At 42.2% G+C, this 19,890-nt stretch overlaps 1 protein-coding gene across 2 annotated transcripts in view; it reads right to left on the minus strand.

The window, feature by feature from the left end:
* ANXA7 (annexin A7) overlaps positions 1-19,890 on the minus strand; it is a 53,892-nt gene that overhangs the window by 4,290 nt on the left and 29,712 nt on the right. For both annotated transcript variants that reach the window (XM_039480697.1, XM_039480698.1), the window contains 7 exons: positions 17,645-17,688; positions 9,863-9,965; positions 9,460-9,554; positions 5,833-5,946; positions 4,208-4,378; positions 1,451-1,621; positions 1,202-1,277 (listed from right to left, as the gene is read on the minus strand). In XM_039480697.1, coding sequence (XP_039336631.1) covers positions 1,202-1,277; positions 1,451-1,621; positions 4,208-4,378; positions 5,833-5,946; positions 9,460-9,554; positions 9,863-9,965; positions 17,645-17,688 — 774 coding nt within the window. The remainder of the gene's footprint in view (positions 1-1,201; positions 1,278-1,450; positions 1,622-4,207; positions 4,379-5,832; positions 5,947-9,459; positions 9,555-9,862; positions 9,966-17,644; positions 17,689-19,890) is intronic.

Below are 19,890 nucleotides of genomic sequence, written 5' to 3' on the forward strand. Positions count from 1 at the left end.
CTATTTAAAAGCGACACCTGCTCTTGAAAACGCTTTAGTCTTCTGTTAAGAAGAATTTTTTAGAGTAGATCTGAGCATTGTGATACAAATTAACATTAAGTACAATGTTCAGTAAACCTGTTCGATGAAGATACAAAGTTAATTCAGAATGAGGGGAACTGAAAAGAGTTAAATATGCCTTAATTGGATTTAGTTTGGAGAAAGCCAGCTTGTTTCAAACTGAGCTCACTGTACTTGAATTATAATCAAAATAAAAGTTCAACTTTTAGTCAGGACTTAGAATACTTCTATTTTGGCAAGTTCTGGGGGTAATAATATAGAAAGCGAATACCTCAAGTCGTTTCAAAACACGTATGACAAGTCATAGTTTGCTGAGTTCCATTGTCTCTTATCTAGCTCTTAGGGCTGTCAAACGATTAAAAACATAATCGTGATTAATTGCTGTTTTAATCCCACTGTTAAATAATAAAATACCAATTTAAATGTATTATAAATATTTTTTAATTTTTTCTACATTTTCAAATATTGATTTCAATTACAACATAGAATACTAAGTGTACACTGCTCACTTTGTTTACAGATAATTACACTGTAAAAAATATAGTATTTTTAAGTTCACCTCATACAAGTACTGTAGTGCATTCTCTTTACTGTGAAAGTTCAACTTACAAATGTAGAATTATTATTTTTATTTCTTTTTACATAACGCCATTCAAAAACAAAACAATGTAAAACTTTAGAGCCTAGAAGTCAAAGCATGAAGGGGCATACAAATGTTTAGCGTATCTTGCATGTAAATACCTTGCAACACTGGCTATAACAGTGCCATGCGAATGTTTGTTCTCACTTTCAGGTGACATTGTAAATAAAAAGCAGGCAGCATTGTCTCCCATAAATATAAACAAACTTGTTTGCCTTAGCTATTGGCTGAACAAGTAGTAATATAAAGTGAGCACTGTACAGTTCATATTCTGAATTGTAATTGAAATCAATATATTTGAAAATGTAGAACATCCAAAAATATTTTTAATGCATTTAAACTGGTATTCTATTATTGTGTGATTAATCATGACTTTTTAAATCTAGTTAATTTGTTTTGCATTAATTGCATGTATTAACTGTGATTAATTGACAGCCCTACTAGCTTTACCTCTCCAATTAGTCATAAATACCCTCTTTAAAAGAAAGAAAAGTCTCTTACCGATGGTCTTCAAGCCATCTTCTACACTTCCAGAAAACTCCCGGCCAATGCTGCTTAACAGATCACGATTGGCAATCTGCACATATAAGTTAAAGGGATTAGGAGGGTTTGTTTTTTTAAACATGCGGGAATGGAGCCAAATTCAGTTCTGGCATATGCAGACCAAACTCATTTGAAGTTAATGGCATTTCATCTGTTTTTACCCCAGGGCTGAACTTAGTTCATAATCTTTAATAGAAAAATGTCTACCTTAGAATATGTTTCAACTGTAGCTTTTAGCTGGGGGAAACTTCTAGTTGCCAGAATCATGTTAAAGCAAGACTCATCAGTTCCAAGTTTCCCTTCACCAGCTTGGTAGAGACGCTGAGCATCTTCCTGAGCTTTTTGGTAGTTCACTGATTGATTCTCATCCCGATTGCCCTGCAAGTGAAGCAAGTGCTCAATCAGTAACACAACATTTTCTGTTCCTTACCACATCTTACAGCCTTGCCAAATGGTTATCTTCAAACAGTAAACTAGAATTGGTAAAGGACTCTTTTATGACAGCTGTTTCCCCGATAAGCCTCACTTGTTTTTGGAGGCAGGATTGGATTGTGCACCAGTTAAATGAGGGGACTAGGAGTCAGAACTCCAAGCCTATCACCCAGCTCTGTCACGGACAAGCTGTGTGACCCCTGAATCTTTTTTGTACTCCTTTGTAAAATGAGAACAATTCTTACCTTTATTCACCTTTGCTGCAGAGGTGAGAGCCTCAATTATTTGTAAAGTGCTTTGAGATCCTCAGATGAAAAGTCCTATAGAAGTACCAAGTATTATGCATATTGTGATGCATGGACAGTGCTACAAATCTCTGTCTGCTCAGACAGTGAGCTCATGACTGTTCTACAATAGTTCTTTGAAAAGGAGCAAGGCTACGGCATATTGGAATTCTGAATTCAAGAGTACTTCAGGCTCTTCAGGTTATTAGAAATGGAAGACAATATATACTCACTGTATCCTGAAAGGAAGTAAATATTAAATGCCTTCTAGCTGCCTCTGATGGACAGACAGACATAGTCTGTTGTCAGTTTCCGGCTGCATCAACTTAACAGCTGTGCTTTTAAGTAGCAGTTTGAAAACATGCCTTTCCATTTACAGTGATTTCTTGTAAGCTGAACATAGTAAGAGAGCCTGACACTCTTACTCTGCAGAGCACAACTTAAAAACCTTAAATCATCTGGGTCAACAGCTCTAAGTTGAAATTATCTCATGTTTTTAGCTCCTGTGGCTTCTTGATACTTACGTGAAAACTTAACCCGTGTTTTCTGCTTAATTTAATATTTTTGTTTCTAGCTCTACTGGTTGCAAAGAACCTTCTGAACATGAACTAATGCATTGTTTTACTGAGTACGCACGCAGCCTGAAATAATAGCAATAAAAGGCACGATCTGATTCCATTCTTCGCAGAATGGTGTTGACTCTGAAGCATAATGACTGACTGAGAAAAGATCTGAGGGTAGATTTTTAGCACCAACAGAACACACATTAATATCTAATTTTAGGCAGTGTGGTGGTGGTACCAGCAAAAAGTAATTTCTGAAGATGCTATTTCCAAACTACTTTTTTATGCCTTAAATGAACTAACATCTATATAAGTTATATAATGTGCAGATGACCACTAGCTATCATAATGTGTTGGATATATCAAAATAATAAAAACTCACCACTGCAAGCTTCTCTAGAATTTGCCTTTTTGACTTTACAGAGGCAGGTAATAAAAATCCTCAGAAAATATTTGTGGTAATTAATGCCACAGCTCTCACAAGGGTTGATACACTCAAGAGAACATCAAAGTAGAAATGTCACGGAAGTTTAAGAAACTGTAAAATGGCGAGGCTCAAAAAGAAAGGCATTTACAGTCAGAAGAGGTGGGGAGGGATATCACAGTATCTAAGACTTTATGGAACTACAAATGAAACAAGGGAAACATCACTTTCATCAACTAAATGAGGGAATGCATTCCCCACATTTTCATGTCCCACAAAATGCAGCTCTGCTCAGAATACAAGCTACCACAGAACATGGCTCCTGGTTTACAGCGAATGGGGGGTGGGGGGGGTCAGATACATGCCAGATTTTATAACTTGTAGTGCTTCACCATATTTAAAATCTATTTCAATAGGATATTGAGGCTAACAACACTGAAAAACTGGACAGTATAACAGTCCCATACATAGATGACATACTATAGGCAGGCTCCATGATCCAGCTGAGTTCAAGGGTAGCCGCACTATCTGCATAGAACAGTTCCATCTGAGAAGGGAAAGACAAGCGGGGAACTAAAGGAGGGGGAGTGAGTTTTGAGATTAATGTCCTGCTTAGGATATGCCCATGGATTCTCACAAGTCTTCTATATATTAAGACATCTATTGTGTTAGGAGACAGGTTTCTGAAACTCAGGTTTCAGCACTTGATTCCCACTATGTGTTAAACCATGGTTTGGTCTTACACTGTAAGAGGGACTGCACCCTCCTGGAACCACGTTCTTGAATGATGGTAAAAGTCCCCGGGCTTCAGCATAGTTCTGGAGCACTGATACACCATGATGTGTTCCCATCTAGACTGCAAGGCCAAACTGTGATTTAAATGTGTTTTTTGGGATGGCTACAGTGCTGTAGCTGGATCACTCAACTCAGTAGGGATTCCTGGGTAGACAGGATGAGACCATATGTTGTCATTCTCCTATAAAGACATAGACCAGTGCCACATAACTTCTTACAGAAGCTGGCTCTGATTAGGCATACACATTTTGATGATCTCTCAGTCATACTCTTCTTCAAGCTATAAAAACAGGTGAACTTTTTTTAAAAAACGGTGTTTGTTTACTGTAAGCATCTGATATGGAGCTATAACTCCACTCACCAGTCTGTTCTGTAATAAATGCATGAAATGTATGCAGCATGAGGTCCTTACACCTTTGGTTTACCAACAAACTCACCATTGTCAAAAAAATGCCCTACAGCTCACCTGGCACATAGATATGAGTAATCGTTCAAAGTGTCCTGAGGTATCTGCTCTGATATCCTGTTCAATGTCTCTTCCAAATTCTGTTTTGTAAGTCCTGACTATGTCTCGAATTTCCTGGTTCGTCCTTGTACAAAGAATCTCAATCAACACTCTCTCCTGAGTGCCAGCTCCCTATAGGCAGAGAAAGAGAAAGTATTGCTGCAACAAAGCACACTTACCCTTCTTTACAATTTTCTGTGACACTATAAAACCAACTGTTACAATCAGTCATTTATTACATTTTGAAACTGTTTTAGTATTATCTAAATTGTAAAAGCAGCATTGGTCCCTCCTTTCTGAACATTCTAAATCCTCTCTGATCTCATTACTCAAAATGTAAGGTATGGGGTTGGTTTTATTTTGTTTTTTAAACTGGTGAGTTAGGAGTGTTGAGAAACTACTAACAGAGGGCATGAACAATGAGCTGAGGCATAGCCAGTTAGAGAAAAGGAAAATTTTAGAAAGGAAATAAAGATACTTAAACATAAAAATGTAGGGCTGCAAGGGACCTTGAGATGTAATCTAGTCCCATCCCCCTGTGCTGAGGCAGGACCAAGTGAACCTATACCACCCTGACAATTGTTTGTCTAATCTGTTCTTAAAACCCTCCAATGATGGGATTCCACATCCTCCCTTAGAAGCCTATTCCAGTGCTTAACTAGCCTTAAAAGTTGGAAGGTTTTTCTTAATATCTAACCTAAATTTCCCTTGCTGCAGATTAAGCCCGTTACTTTTGTCCTAAAATTTGACTACCTTATTTTATATTGCGAACTAACAATTCCCTTCTAATAGGGGGTTTGAAACAAAGTAATGACCTATCAAAGCACTATTAGAAACAGAATGTGTATCTGGATCCTATTCTGCTCAGTTTACAAGTAGTTCTCCGTTCCAAATTTAGCCTTTCCTCCTATATCTGGCATAAGCGAGAGCTTCATTAATACGCCCCTTTTTAATATATACCAAAAAAAATCATACAGCAAATTGTGCTGCACCAGGCCTTCCTGTCACGGTTACCCTTATAATCCTCCTGCCTTTTAAAAAAAAATAAAGCTCTTCAGGGCAGGGGCCATCTCATGTTGTTTTTAGGGAGCTTATCACAATGAGGGGGATGGGGTCTGATCTAACTGGAATATGTAGGCCCTGCTGTAGTATAAATAAGAGTAAGTCAAGGATGTCTCTTACACCTGCCTAAAGGAGGTCTTATTGAATCGTACTCCATATTCTGTAGAAATTTGTAGCTTTTGAAACCTCATCAGTATAAAAACATTTAATATATACACAATTGACATTTTTACCATTCATTCATAGACATGATGTACTTAATTATTTCTGCCAACCCACTGTTCACTCATAGCTCGGCTATGTGGGTTCTGATACTAGTTTCCAGTAGTGCCCACAACATGCTAGCCATGGGGTCACTAACCTTTGGGAAGTGGTGTGCCAAGTCTTCATTAATTTAAAGTTTTGCATGCCAGTAAAAGGTTTCGCATGCCAAACTTGTCAGGAATTACTAAAACTGCAAAACTGTCATGTCCCGTAACATAGAAAGTGTCTAATTTAGTGTTTTATTCATGATAAAATTATACCTTCATTGCATGACGTAAACTCCAGGCATCATAATAGGTAGGTGGCATGAACAAGGCTAATATCAGTTCTTCCATGTTTCCACTTAGTTCAGACATCAGATCTTTAATTAAATCCTGTCCAGTTACAAAAATAAGTATGAGGTTAGAGTACAAATATGTAGTACATGAACAGTGTGGTAATTAGGAAGGGGCTAAAGAGGCAATATCCAGATCTTCAGATTTGGAAGAGGTTATAGGCTGGGGTTAGGGTTCAGATGATCACTGTAGGCATTAATACTGTTTATTAGACTGCTGTAAACTACTGAGCAGTCTATGCAAGATTTCAGACCAAAAAGGCAGCAGTCTCACAAGATTAGTTGATTTTTCAAGATTTCCATTATTTTAGCTAATGAAAAGGTTGTGGCATCCACTGTTTCTGAGAGAACCAGAAAATAGGCCCATTTGAATTTTAGATCCAGAATTCAAACATAAACCCTCCTCCCATAAAATTCAAAAGGGGGTTGGATTAAAGGTTCTGCTTTTGGCCAATCTCTAACTGTTGTGACAAAGTTCCTCCTCTACCTTGGTGGGTCCTGCGCTTATTTGGCAGATTTGCTCACGTCAGTGATCTTCCCCACAGTCTGGGTCAACTTCTGTGTCTGATCAGGAGTTGGGAGGTTTGGGGGGAACCTGGGCCCGCCCTCTACTCCAGGTTCCAGCCCAGGGTCCTGTGGATTGCAGCTGTCTATAGTGCCTCCTGTAACAGCTGCATGACAACTACAACTCCCTGGGCTACTTCCCCATGGCCTCCTCCAAACACCTTCTTTATCCTCACCACAGGACCTTCCTCCTGGTGTCTGATAACACTTGTACTCCTGAGTCCTCCAGCAGCACCCGCTCTCACTCTCAGTTCCTTGCACCTCTTGCTCCCAGCTCCTCACACTCACTTCCTCTCCTCTGGCTTCCCCCGCCCTGACTGGAGTGAGCTCCTTTTTAAACCCAGGTGCCCTGATTAGCCTGCCTTGATTGGCTGCAGGTGTTCTAATCAGCCTGTCTGCCTTAATTGGTTCTAGCAGGTTCCTGATTACTCTAGTGCAGCCCCTGCTCTGGTCACTCAGGGAACAGAAAACTACTCATCCAGTGACCAGTATATTTGCCCTCTACCAGACTCCTGTACCCCACTGGTCTGGGTCTGTCACACTGTATATTTTGATTATGTACTAAAAATAAGCGAGTCAAGGTATATCATATGTCCACCACTTTCCCCATATCCACAGAGCACAAAGTTTTAAACATACTGACTACAACTACTTTCCTCTCCTGAATTAATTAGTATCAGAGGGGTAGCCATGTTAGTCTATATCCACAAAAACGAGGATACCAGTGGCACCTGAAAGACTAACAGATGCATCTAAATGCATCTGAAAAAGTGGGTTTTTTACCCATGAAAGCTTATGCCCAAATACATCTGTTAGTCTTTAAGGTGCCAGCGGACTCCCATTGAATTAATTAGGTTTCACTCATTGATAGCTGTGGGGTCATAATTGTTCTAATTCTCCAACTGCCCACAGAATCTTTTAGGAAAAACAGGGTAGGTAAAATCTTAATCTCAACCATAAGACATGTAGACAACATGTATTTGATTTTAAGGAAAACACATTTGGGCCTTCTTTATATATCAAAAGACAAAAAAGGGCACTGACCCAATTTTCTTTTCCTGGGCATGTCGTCTTTTAAAGTTTTCTATGCACAGAGGCCTAGCTGTTTCAGACTACGCTGCTGCAACACCTGCCTCCAAATTGTGATCAACAGGGATGCTGTTGCTGACAAAGCATGATACCTAGCAGTCATGTGACAGACCCATACCTAGGGAACTCCCCACCACCAGACTTGAGGGCACGTAACAAAAATGAAGACAGATCTCCTTCCTTTCTCTCACAGTGGCATAGCAACATGACCCAGGAGAGCTAATCTTTTCAAAGTCCTGTCCATACTGCTAGCTTCTCCCACACTCTTTTTAGAGTCTCCGTTCTGGGAGAGCAAGTTTCTCACTTAGTGTAGCTACAGCACCTAGGCACAACAGGGTTTCAGTCTTGGTTGTGGCTTCTAGGCACTGCCAGAACACAGAAGTAATTTAAAAGGAACATTTTTATAGATATAACATGGATATTCTTGCCCTATTTTTAAATTACAAATATTTCAAGCAATAATATTTCTGGCTAGATTTTCCTGAGAGACATTGGCATGAAGGTAATATTTTAGCAGTTACAATACTTGCCCATTTTTAGGATCTAAACTCTTTTCAAAATTTCCAGGGTGGTTTCTCTTTTTCCCCCACCATCCCCCAAAGCTTTTGTTCTCATCTTTCCCCGGAGACACTATCACTAAAATAATATTATGGAGTTAAGTGTCATGTGATGCAGCACAGTAGCTAAATGAGTTCTCAGCAGACTCCTGAAGAATTCCTATTTCAAGTCCCACGCTTCCTTTTTTGGGAGCAAAAATCAGAGAAAGTGGCAAGAATGTCTAAACTTCTTTGATCACCAGAAAAGGCCAACTCCACCAAAGCAGATATGGAAACTTTGCACCCTGTTTCCTGGAACTGAAAGATGGGTCATGACAAACAAATTAGCTGCCAGGAGTGTGCAAAATGGAGAGAGCAGAGTTTACTATATATTATATATAAATATAAAATACGTATTTACCACTTGTTCAGTGACAAGGTGCACTACCACAACTGTATCAGACTGGTCTTATAATCAGGACACAGTGCAAAGGTTAGTCACAAACTAAATGTTTTATTATTTTATTTCATTTCCTGTCCTCAGAGCTCAAATTTTCTTTTAAAATGTTATCTAAATCTAACCATAGTTCTCCAATGAAGCTTACTCAGTGCTGCTTAGAGTGTAGACTATGTTCGTTTCAACTTTAATATGAGTAAACCAAATTACTTCACTTGGTTTACTCATATTAAAGTTGAAACGAACATAGTCTAACACTTGTTTGAGTGTAACAGTTTTACAGAGTTTGCTTATACCATAAATTACCATGTATGACTCAGATCCTGTTCCACCTATAGTAGGTTATCCTCCATGGTAAATTCCTGAAGTCTGTATTTGTGGCAAAACTCTATGTACTTCAGTAGCAGTTTTGCCTGAGTAAGGACTTTAGGATTTAGACCCGTCTCTCTAACTGCATGTAAATAGTTTGCCTTTCATTGAACACTTTACATTGATTCTTGTTGAATTTTACACCATTGGTTTCAGAGTGTCTTTCCAATTAATCAAGATCCCATCCCATATGTTAATATTACCTGCCAAAGTATTTCTGATGTCTTCCACCAAGGTATAGTTTGAATTTCATTATGTTCTGCCCTTCAAATAATTAACAAAAATAAAGGAAACTTAATGTTTGGTCCTGGAAAGACACTGCTTGAAAAAAATCCCACCAATTGTCAGGGCTGTACTGAAGTTCCTGGAGCTACTGGTAGAACAAGGAATGTAGCTAAGTGTACACAGAAATTTTAAAAACAAAAATCATGCGCACTCTACCTGGGACTAAAATACCATTACATACAACCAAGTTTGCTAGTGTTACTGTATCACTGCCAATTTGTTTATTGGTTAGAAGAGTAACCAATGAACATACCTTGCCATACATAGTCTTGAAAGCTGCCTTGATTTTTTGCCTTTGATCACTGGAGCGATTGGACACAACATTAATGATAGCCTGCTCATCCGTTCCTAGGAAATAAAAAGGCAATTTCTTACAAGAAAGTATAAACATAATCCTCCAAAACTGTTCATTTTACAATTTTAGAGTTTTAACAAATACAGTGCATATTTTTACACATACATACACAAAAAATAAAAAATGTTGGCCAATATATATGCTTAACATGTACAGTTTTCAAAAACACCAACTGAGAATTAGGAGTCTGAAAACTTGACCCAAGATCTATACAATTAGAAGAAAAGAAAAATGCCTTTAACTTTTTGGCTAATAAACAAACTCTGTAGTAATCACTAAATAAATAAAGATCTTGTCTTACCAAATCCCTTCATAGCCTTGCGCAGTATTTCTGCATCCCTCCCAGCATCAAAGTTGGGCGCAGCTCGAATTGTGCCCTGGGTACTTTGAGTCATTGCTACAGGCTAAGAATGAACAAGTTATGCATTACCAGCCAATTTACACAATGCAAAGTACTAATTTAATGTAGTGTTAAACTTTACAGGTAATATTTCAGATAGAGATGCAAGGAACTTGTCTAAGTTTTACCACACACTCCCTGGGAGAGGAACAACCTCTTAACAGAGTTAGGAAGGCATTTTAACGCAATGAACAGTCTTGATCCACTAATGCCAAATTAACACTGTTTTGCACAGTTGCATTACTGAGGATGTATTCTGGATGCAAACTCAGTGACCATTTAGGACAGAACTGTTCTTTCCAATACATGTTGCTGTTCTCTAGGGAGCATTCTGGATGTAGCACTTTCACTGAAATCACTGGGCTTTCCAGACAGACCACATGCAGAATACTGAAGAAAGCGGCTGTGTAGGTTAAAGAAGACTGTAACTCTCCTTTTTGCATAGACAGAGTTTCCAAAAGCAAGCCACTAGAGGGCAGATCCTTTCACAAGTACAGAGCCTAAGTAGCTGGCCTGTGCACTGGGGATTCTGCAGGGCTTGATAGAAAGGAATCCTCCTCTCAGAGCACATTGCATCTGCTACAGCTACTGATTCCCTTCTCTGGCCACGTTAACCACCATTCAATCCACAAAATGGTGGATCCACTACCCCTGTTCCAGTCCTTCCCTGGCCCACTCCAATCTGTCCCAAAGCACACTGGTAGTCCAAACAGAGCTGTGCTCCATGCTGTGCAGTCCCCACACATGCTTCCCCTGCACAAGACAAATGATTGCACCAATTCCACTGCATCTTTGCACCACTATGTTCACATGGGTGGGGAATGCACAAGGTATTTTCCCCCATCAAAGGAAGATCATGGCTTCTTGCAGACAACACCACTAGCTCTGTGGAGAAAGAAGTGATTCAGGACTATTTAGAAAAGCTGGGTGAGCACAAGTCCATGGGGCCAGATGCACTACATCCAAGGGTGCTAAAGGAGTTGGCGGATGTGATTGCTCGTGGGAGGTCCCGGATGACTGGAAAAAGGCTACTGTAGTGCCCATCTTTAAAAAAGGGAAGAAAGAGGATCCGGGGAACTACAGGCCAGTCAGCCTCACCTCAGTCCCTGGAAAAATCATGGAGCAGGTCCTCAAGGAATCAATTCTAAAGCACTTAGAGAAGAGGAAAGTGATCAGGAACAGTCAGCATGGATTCGCCAAGGGCAAGTCATGCCTGACTAACCTAATTGCCTTCTATGACGAGATAACTGACTCTGTGGATATGGGGAAAGCAGTGGATGTGTTATTCCTTGACTTTAGCAAAGCTTTTAATATGGTCTCCCACAGTATTCTTGCCGGCAAGTTAAAGAAATATGGGCTGGATGAATGGACTATAAAGTGGATAGAAAGCTGGCTAGATCGTCAGGCTCAACGGGTAGTGATCAATGGCTCCATGTCTAGTTGACAGCTGGTATCAAGCGGAGTGCCCCAAGGGTTGGTCCTGGGGCCGGTTTTGTTCAATATCTTCATTAATGATCTGGAGGATGGCTGCACCCTCAGCAAGTTTGCAGATTACATTAAATTGGGAGGAGTGGAAGATATGCTGGAGGGTAGGGATAGGATACAGAGGGACCTAGACAAATTAGAGGATTGGGCCAAAAGAAATATGATGAGGTTCAACAAGGACAAGTGCAGAGTCCTGCACTTAGGACAGAAGAATCCCATGCACTGCTACAGACTAGGAACCGAATGGCTAGGCAGCAGTTCTGCAGAAAATGACCTAGGGATTACAGTGGACGAGAAGCTGGATATAAGTCAACAGTGTGCCCTTGTTGCCAAGAAGGCTAGCAGCATTTTGGGCTGTATAAGTAGGGGCATTGCCAGTAGATCAAGAGACGTGATCATTCCCCTCTATTCGACATTGGTGAGGCCTCATCTGGAGTATTGTGTCCAGTTTTGGGCCCCACACTACAAGAAGGATGTGGAAAAATTGGAAAGAGTCCAGCGGAGGGCAACAAAATTATTAGGGGGCTGGGGCACATGACTTATGAGGAGAAGCTGAGGGAACTGGGATTGTTTAGTCTGCAGAAGAGAAGAATGAGGGGGGATTTGATAGCTGCTTTCAAGTACCTGAAAGGGGGTTCCAAAGAGGATGGATCTAGACTGTTCTCAGTGGTACCAGATGACAGAACAAGGAGTAATGGTCTCAAGTTGCAGTGGAGGTTTAGTTTGGATATTAGAAAAAAAAACTTTTTCACTAGGAGGGTGGTGAAGCACTGGAATGGGTTACCTAGGGAGGTGGTGGAATCTCCTTCCTTTGAGGTTTTTAAGGTCAGGCTTGACAAAGCCCTGGCTGGGATGATTTAGTTGGGGATTGGTCCTGCTTTGAGCAGGGGGTAGGACTAGGTGACCTCCGGAGGTCCCCTCCAACCTTGATATTCTATGATTCTATTATTACAATTTACTGTAAAAGTGTGACGCTTCCTGACAAAATATCCAACTCCTTTCAAAAATACTGACTATAAAATACGCTAACTTTGTATTCTTTGAAAGAGTGGATAATTATGATAAATGGTGCCAGGTAATGATCAAGATACCTAGTGATCCATGCTAGTAAAGAACCCAAGTCCACCTATAGGATTGGTTTGTTCTTTACGTTTTACATGCAGTACTAAGGAAACTGCAAGGGTTTCTATGGTGTTACTGCCAGTGTACCTTAACTGTTATAAAGGAATAATCTCAGCATGTAGAGCCCTGCATGCATGCTACCTGAAAATATACACGGGCATCTGTTTCGGTTGCATGGAACAGTGCCCTACTATAAAACAGAATCTATTTGTGGGATTTACTAAGCAATGTGTTTATACGGCACTTGTAATAAAAACAATCCAAAGGAAACCAGCTTAATTGTTACTATCTCTGGTGCACAACTACCATACACAGCTCTCTTAAATAAGCAGGCATCCTTAGAAACTTATGTAATCAAGCAGCTAAAACAAAATGGGTGAACATCACTTGCTGCCAAAAGCGCTCTTTGCCCCCATAATACCCCTAAATAGGGGTTTGAGTGTGGAAAAAAACATGCGACATGACTGCATAGTGGAGTGGGGAAGAGAGATGGAGTCTCCATATCCTATGCATGTCAAGAGAGAACACTCCACACCTGCTTTGATTTTGGTGATAAGGACAGTGTCCACTGGATCTATACTTACATGGATCCAGTGACTGGGAACCTCTGCATAGGGTGCAGTGATCCTTCCTCCAAGCTATAGGCCTGAGTATTGGCCCCAAGAGAGCAGAGCTATAGCCCTGCAGCTAGCCTCTGGCTTGGGGCGAGTAACTTTCACACCCCCATCCCAGACTTTATGCAAGATAATGTCTTTACAGAGGAATTAGGAATTGCATTATCTGTGCTTGCTTTGATGTACTTCTGGCCTTAATCTTTCTTAATATTTTTTAATCTGCAGTTAGAATAGTATGTTGCCTATGGTGACCAGATGACAAGAACAAAATATCGGGACACATGGGATGGGGAGGGAGGCCGCAGCTGAAGAAAAAAAAAAAAACGGAGTGCAAACTATTGGGACAAATGGCCTCCCGACCATACATCGGTTGGGACACAGGATAAACTACTAAATATCGGGACAGTCCCGATTTTATCAGGACGTCCGGACACCCTAATGTTGCCAGTTTGCATGTGTAAGGAACATGTCATCTAAACAAACATCTCTGGCCTTAAAAATAAAGTCAGAGTGCCTATAACCCCCAAACTATAAACACATATATAAAATGATTGACACATCTGGTTGAGTCTAATATTGAAGTGTGGGTGCATCCAAAGTAAACCATCATTTTGCAGCATCTTAAAAAAAAGTTTCCAAACTAAACGTAAGAGTTGTATGGTAAGTGAAAAATCAAAGGGAAACGATTGTGAAGTAATACCTATATTAACCTATATTATAACTATATTCCACTGTCCTCCCTATTCTAGTCTGGGTGTATTTTCAATTAATGTGTTTCATGTTATTTTCCATAGTCCCTTGGGGTACAGATTAATGAAGAAATATTTCATGTATTATTCTCATGCTGCTAGAAAGTATGTTTTGAGACACCATGCTGCTTACATCATTTACTTTGCATTATGCTCCAAACTACCTTTTAACAAAATGATGATCCAGATGTTTCAGTACAAAAACGTGCAGACTTGGAACTAAATACTTATTGTGTCAAAAGGCAGCTACTAGTCTTATGGTGTTTTTTTTCCATGCACACAGGTTCAATTAATCAGATTTTTAAAGAATGTTGTTTTCCAAATAATTCTTTAAAATTCTGGTCTCATCAGTAGGATTTGATAGTTTACTCTAAATTCTCAGGGAAAGAGGAAAGCCTCACATGCAGTTAAAAATTCATTATTATGTAACTCCTAAACTTTTGCTTGATTTATTTTCAAAGGCTGCTGGAAACCTGAAAAGGATTCAGAAAAGAGCGACTAGAATTGGAGCTTCATAAGTCTTTTATTGTAAGGCACCTCTATCTATTTAGCTGCTCAAAGAGAAAGTTATGAGGTGACTCAATCACCGTCTATAAGTACCTATATGGGGAAAAGATTCTGATAGAAGAGGACTCTACTCTAGTAAAGGCATAACAAGAACAATGACGGGAAACAAACTAGATAAATTAAAGTGAGACAAAAGTGCAGATTTCTAAATTAAGGTACTTGATCACTGGAACAGTTTACCAAGGGACGTAGTGGTTTCCGTCACTTGAAGTCTTTAAATCTATGTTGGATGTCTTTCTAATTATGTTCTAGCTCTACCACAAACTATGGGCTTGATGCAGGAATTAATGGATGAAACTCTTGACCTGTGTAACACAGGATACAACTAGATGTCCATAAGGGTTTCTTCTTCTGGCCCTAAAATCTATGAACATCTATAATCTTATTGTTCAGAGCTTCATTAAATATTAGCATGGTGCAGAATTTACAGTCAGATTATTAATCTGGTCATTAAATTGCCAATGCTTTGTTTTTCTGTTCTAAATATTACCACATGACCTAAGAGCCAGTTGTCTGAATAATGTTATGTATATAACCATGTCCAACCACGCTGCCCCATTCCCCTCATTCTCATTTGTTGTGTCATGTTTATAATCTAGTTTGTAAATTCTTCGGGGCGGGTACTTTATCTAACAATCTGTTCTGCGAGACACCACGTACACCTTTGGTCTTGGTACAAATAAATAAGAACTAGAAAAGAGGTTTTTTAAATTGCATTAAAGCATGGGTTTGATTGTAGTCACTTGCTAAAGGCATAAAGCCACTTCTGGTTTCAAACTCATCCATCCCTCCAGGATGGAGGGATGGATCAATTATCCACTAATCAATTACACTTAGTACCACTGCAAAAAGACAGCTACTGTCAAAATCTGGCTTGGAGATTATTTGGGTGCCTATTTCATATCATTATATCAGGGTAGAGGTGTGTGTACACACCCCCCTCTACCCCGATATAACGTGGTCCTCAGGAGCCAAAAAATCTGACCGTGTTATAGGTGAGGCTGCATTATATCAGGGTGGGGAGAGGAACTGCTCCCCGCCCCAGCTCACCTCTGCTCTACCTCCGCCTACTCCCTGAGCATGCCACTGCCACTCCGCTTCTCTCTCCCTTCCAGGCTTGCCGTGCCAATCAGCTGTTTGGCCCAGCAAGCCTGGAAGGAGGGGGGAGAAGTGGAGCGGCGGCGGCACGCTCAAGGGAGGAAGCGGAGATGAGCTGGAGCGGTTCCTCTGCACCCCCTGTTACTTGCTGAGGGCCTCCCCGGGGCTCCCTCGCACCAGCTCACCTCCGTTCCGCCTCCTCCCATGAGTGTGCTGCAGCTCTGCTTCTCCCCCCTCCCTCCCAGGCCTGCTGCACCAATCAGCTGTTTGGCACGGCAAACCTGGGAGGGAGGAGAAGCGGAGCTGAGCAGCGTGCTCGTGCTCGTGGGAGGAGGCGGCGGCAGCGGAGCGGAGATGAGCGGTTCCTCTGCATCCTCCCCCCTTACTTGCTGCGGCCCCCCTGCCCTAGCTCACCTCCGCTCTGCCTCCGCCTCCCACGAACGTGCCGCAGCTCCGCTTCTCCTCCCTCTCAGGCTTGCTGCGCCAAACAGCTGATTGGCACAGCAAGCCTGAGAGGGAGGAGAAGCGGAGCTGTGGCACACTCGTGGGAGGAGGCAGAGCAGAGGCGAGCTGGGGTGAGGGGGCCCCGGGGAGGGCCACAGCAAGTAACGGGCAGGCACAGAGGAAACAGGAGCGTTGCTTTACCGCGTTATATCCAAATTCACGTTATATCGGACCACATTATATCGGGGTAGAAGTATAGTATTTTTTTATATGGCTTAGGAAAGATTTGTTTAACTCCTGTTATAATAGACATCAAATCTCTTTCTATCCCTCACTTCAATTTAAATATTAAAACCTTTATTTATTTTAAAAAAAAGCTTGCTTTACATTGCTGAAATTCTATTTATGACAAACTGCTGTTGTGCATATCACATGGAACATCAAAGCAAATTGTACCGCAGTTTTACCTTAAAAAGGTGTAGATTTTTTAAATTATTATAATAAGTAAGTTAAAAAAACACTGCTTAAGTACTGTTTTTAGAATTTTGAAACATACCATTCCAATTATTTTAATGTTAGGATTATTATTGCTTTTTGAAAAACACTTAATGGAAAAACTGCTCACTGCACTAGGTTTCTGATAGAAATAGATTTTAAAAAGAGGCTCAAATTAAGTGATTGATAATAAGGTCAACTTAAACAGCAGGTGTAGCTAAACTTGCATTTTGTTTTCCCACAGATTACCACAATCTGGTTTTTTTTGCCCACCTAATCCTGCCTGCAACAAAATACATGTTACACGCCCCTGCTATTATGGCAGTGGATCCTGCAGGACTCTTTCTCAGACTATCTTTTGTACAAGTTTTTTCCTTCCCCTGCATTGCGTATAATAGTAACACTATAAATTATTTCAGTTGCCCAGCTGTGCTATATCGTATTATTGGCAGTGAAAATGATAAAACCATGAACAAAAAAGTGTTTTTCCATTGAAGGGAAGTTAGCTATTTTCCAAGACTGTTTGACAAAGTAGAACAAATTTATACCTCTCATATCAGCCAAACTTTCCCCAAAAGGTGTATTAGTTAAACTGATTACAAGTAACTGATGTGCTAGCGGATTTTGACACATTCTGTAACTGGAAATAAAAAGAAGCCATTCATTTGAAAACTTTCAGTCAAATCCTCATTGCAGTGAAGTCAGTGGCAACATTGACCAAGATTGGACCTTTACACCCAAGTCAAAGGGAAGGTCAAGCATGTGCTATCCAAAAATAGAATTAGACACATACTGCAGTATTTGGTAACATAGTAATCCTCAGGATTGCAAAGAGAATCTGCTTTACATGTTTCCTATCCACTCAATGCGTTTGAGTATACAGGACTCTATCCTCTCATAGCAGTTCTTCTGATATCATGTTGCACATAACACATAAAGGGCTATTACTGAACAGACTGTAAAAACTGTCTGCAAAATTGCTGCCAACATCTCCCCTTCTCTGCCCACCACCGCCATCCAGAACTATTGTAAAGAGACAGACTGTCATTTTCCTCATTAAAACTGCAATGTAGTGCTCAGTTTTATTATGAAATTAGTACAATACATACCTGACTAGGCATTGGGGAAGGTACTTGTCCACCAGGGTATCCCACTTCAAGGAAAATTTTAAAACAAAGTAAAAGAAAAAAGGTACAGAGTTAATATTGTACAATGTATCATCTTACACATCTATCAACTCTGTTTTCACACGTGAAGTTGCCTATGATACTCAGCAAACTGCAGCTCTTGTGGAAACCATGGGAATGACTAGCAATAGCCAATAAGCCACAGGAGTGGCTCCAGTACACACGCTGGTAAGAAAGCATCAAGAGTGCTAAGCAATTTTACTAGTACTGTGGGAGCTAGTGAAATCTCTCCCTTCTAACCCCTGCTCCCTACGATAAAATCCAGGAAACTCAGAGCTAAGGAAGAGACGGTTACTCATCGTAGTAACTGTTGTTCTTCGAGATGTGTTGCTCCTATCCATTCCAGTCAGGTGTGCGCGCCGCGCGTGCACGGCTCTCCGGAACATTTTTACCCTAGCAACTCCGGCGGGCCGGCTGGCGCCCCCTGGAGTGGCGCCGCTATGGCGCCTGTTATATACCCCAGCCGGCCCGTCCGCTCCTCAGTTCCTTCTTGCCGGCTACTCCGACAGTGGGGAAGGAGGGCGGGTCTGGAATGGATAGGAGCAACACATCTCGAAGAACAACAGTTACTACGGTGAGTAACCGTCTCTTCTTCTTCGAGTGATTGCTCCTATGCATTCCAGTTAGGTGATTCCCAAGCCTTACCTAGGCGGTGGGGTCGGCGTGAGACGTCGCGGAGTGTAATACTGCGGAGCCGAAGGCTGCATCGTCTCATGATTGCTGCACCAACGCGTAGTGGGAGGCGAAGGTGTGGACAGAAGACCAGGTAGCCGCTCTACAGATGTCCTGGATGGGGACATGGGCCAGGAAGGCGGCCGACGAGGCGTGCGCTCTCGTCGAGTGAGCAGTGAGGCGGCATGGCGGCACGCGAGCAAGCTCGTAGCACGTCCGAATACATGCCGTAACCCATGAGGAAATTCGTTGCGAGGAGACCGGCTCGCCCTTCATGCGGTCGGTGACTGCTATAAACAGCTGGGTCGAACGTCGGAAGGGCTTCGTCCGCTCGATGTAAAAGGCAAGCGCCCTGCGGACGTCCAGGGTGTGCAGCTGTTGCTCACGAGGTGAGCCATGCGGCTTCGGGAAGAAGACTGGGAGGAAGATCTCCTGGTTGAGGTGGAAGGCCGACACCACCTTAGGGAGGAAGGCCGGGTGTGGTCGAAGCTGCACCTTGTCTCCGTGGAAGACGGTGTATGGTGGACCAACCATTAGAGCACGGAGCTCAGAGACTCGTCTCGCTGCTGTAATTGCGACGAGGAAGGCTGTCTTCCAGGAGAGGTAGAGCAGAGAGCACGTGGCCAGAGGCTCGAAGGGTGGTCCCATAAGCTTGGCCAGAACGAGGTTCAAATCCCAGGTCGGGGCAGGACGCCGCATGGGCGGGTACAAGTGGTCCAGGCCTTTAAGGAAGCGGGAAACCATCTGGTTGGAGAAGACGGACCGACCTCCCATAGGTGGACGAAAGGCGGACACTGCTGCCAGGTGTACCCTCAAGGAGGTGACCGCCAGACCTTGCTCCTTAAGGTACCAGAGGTAGTCCAGGATGGTAGGGACAGGGACTACGAAGGGATTGAGGCCTCGTTGGTCACACCAGAGCGCGAACTGCTTCCATTTTGCAAGGTAGGTGGAGTGAGTGGAAGGCTTCCTACTCTCTAGCAGGACTTGCTGTACCGCTGCCGAACAGTCCCTCTCCGCGTGGGTCAACCACGCAGGTACCAAGCTGTAAGATGGAGGGACTGCAGGTTCGGATGGTGGAGTCTGCCGAAGTCCTGCGTGATGAGGTCCGGCCACAACGGAAGGGGGATGGGATCCCGAACGGAGAGCTCGAGCAGCAGGGTGTACCAGTGCTGCCTCGGCCAGGCCGGAGCGACGAGTATGACGTGGGCTCTGTCCCTCCGCAGCTTCTGTAGCACTCGGTGTACGAGCGGGAATGGAGGGAAGGCGTCCGACAGGGAGCCTGGCGAGTGACCCCGGAACGAGCAAAACAGGTGGCACTTCCTGTTCTCCTTGGAGGCGAATAGGTCTACTTGGGGAAACCCCCACCTCCGGAAGATTGTGTGCATGACATCTGGACGGAGGGACCACTCGTGGGAGAGGAACGACCTGCTGAGATGGTCGGCCAGCGTGTTCTGCACTCCCGGAAGAAAGGACGCTTCCAGGTGAATTGAGTGGGT

The sequence above is a fragment of the Mauremys reevesii genome, linkage group 7, assembly GCF_016161935.1.
Source record: "Mauremys reevesii isolate NIE-2019 linkage group 7, ASM1616193v1, whole genome shotgun sequence".
NCBI lineage: Eukaryota > Metazoa > Chordata > Testudines > Geoemydidae > Mauremys > Mauremys reevesii.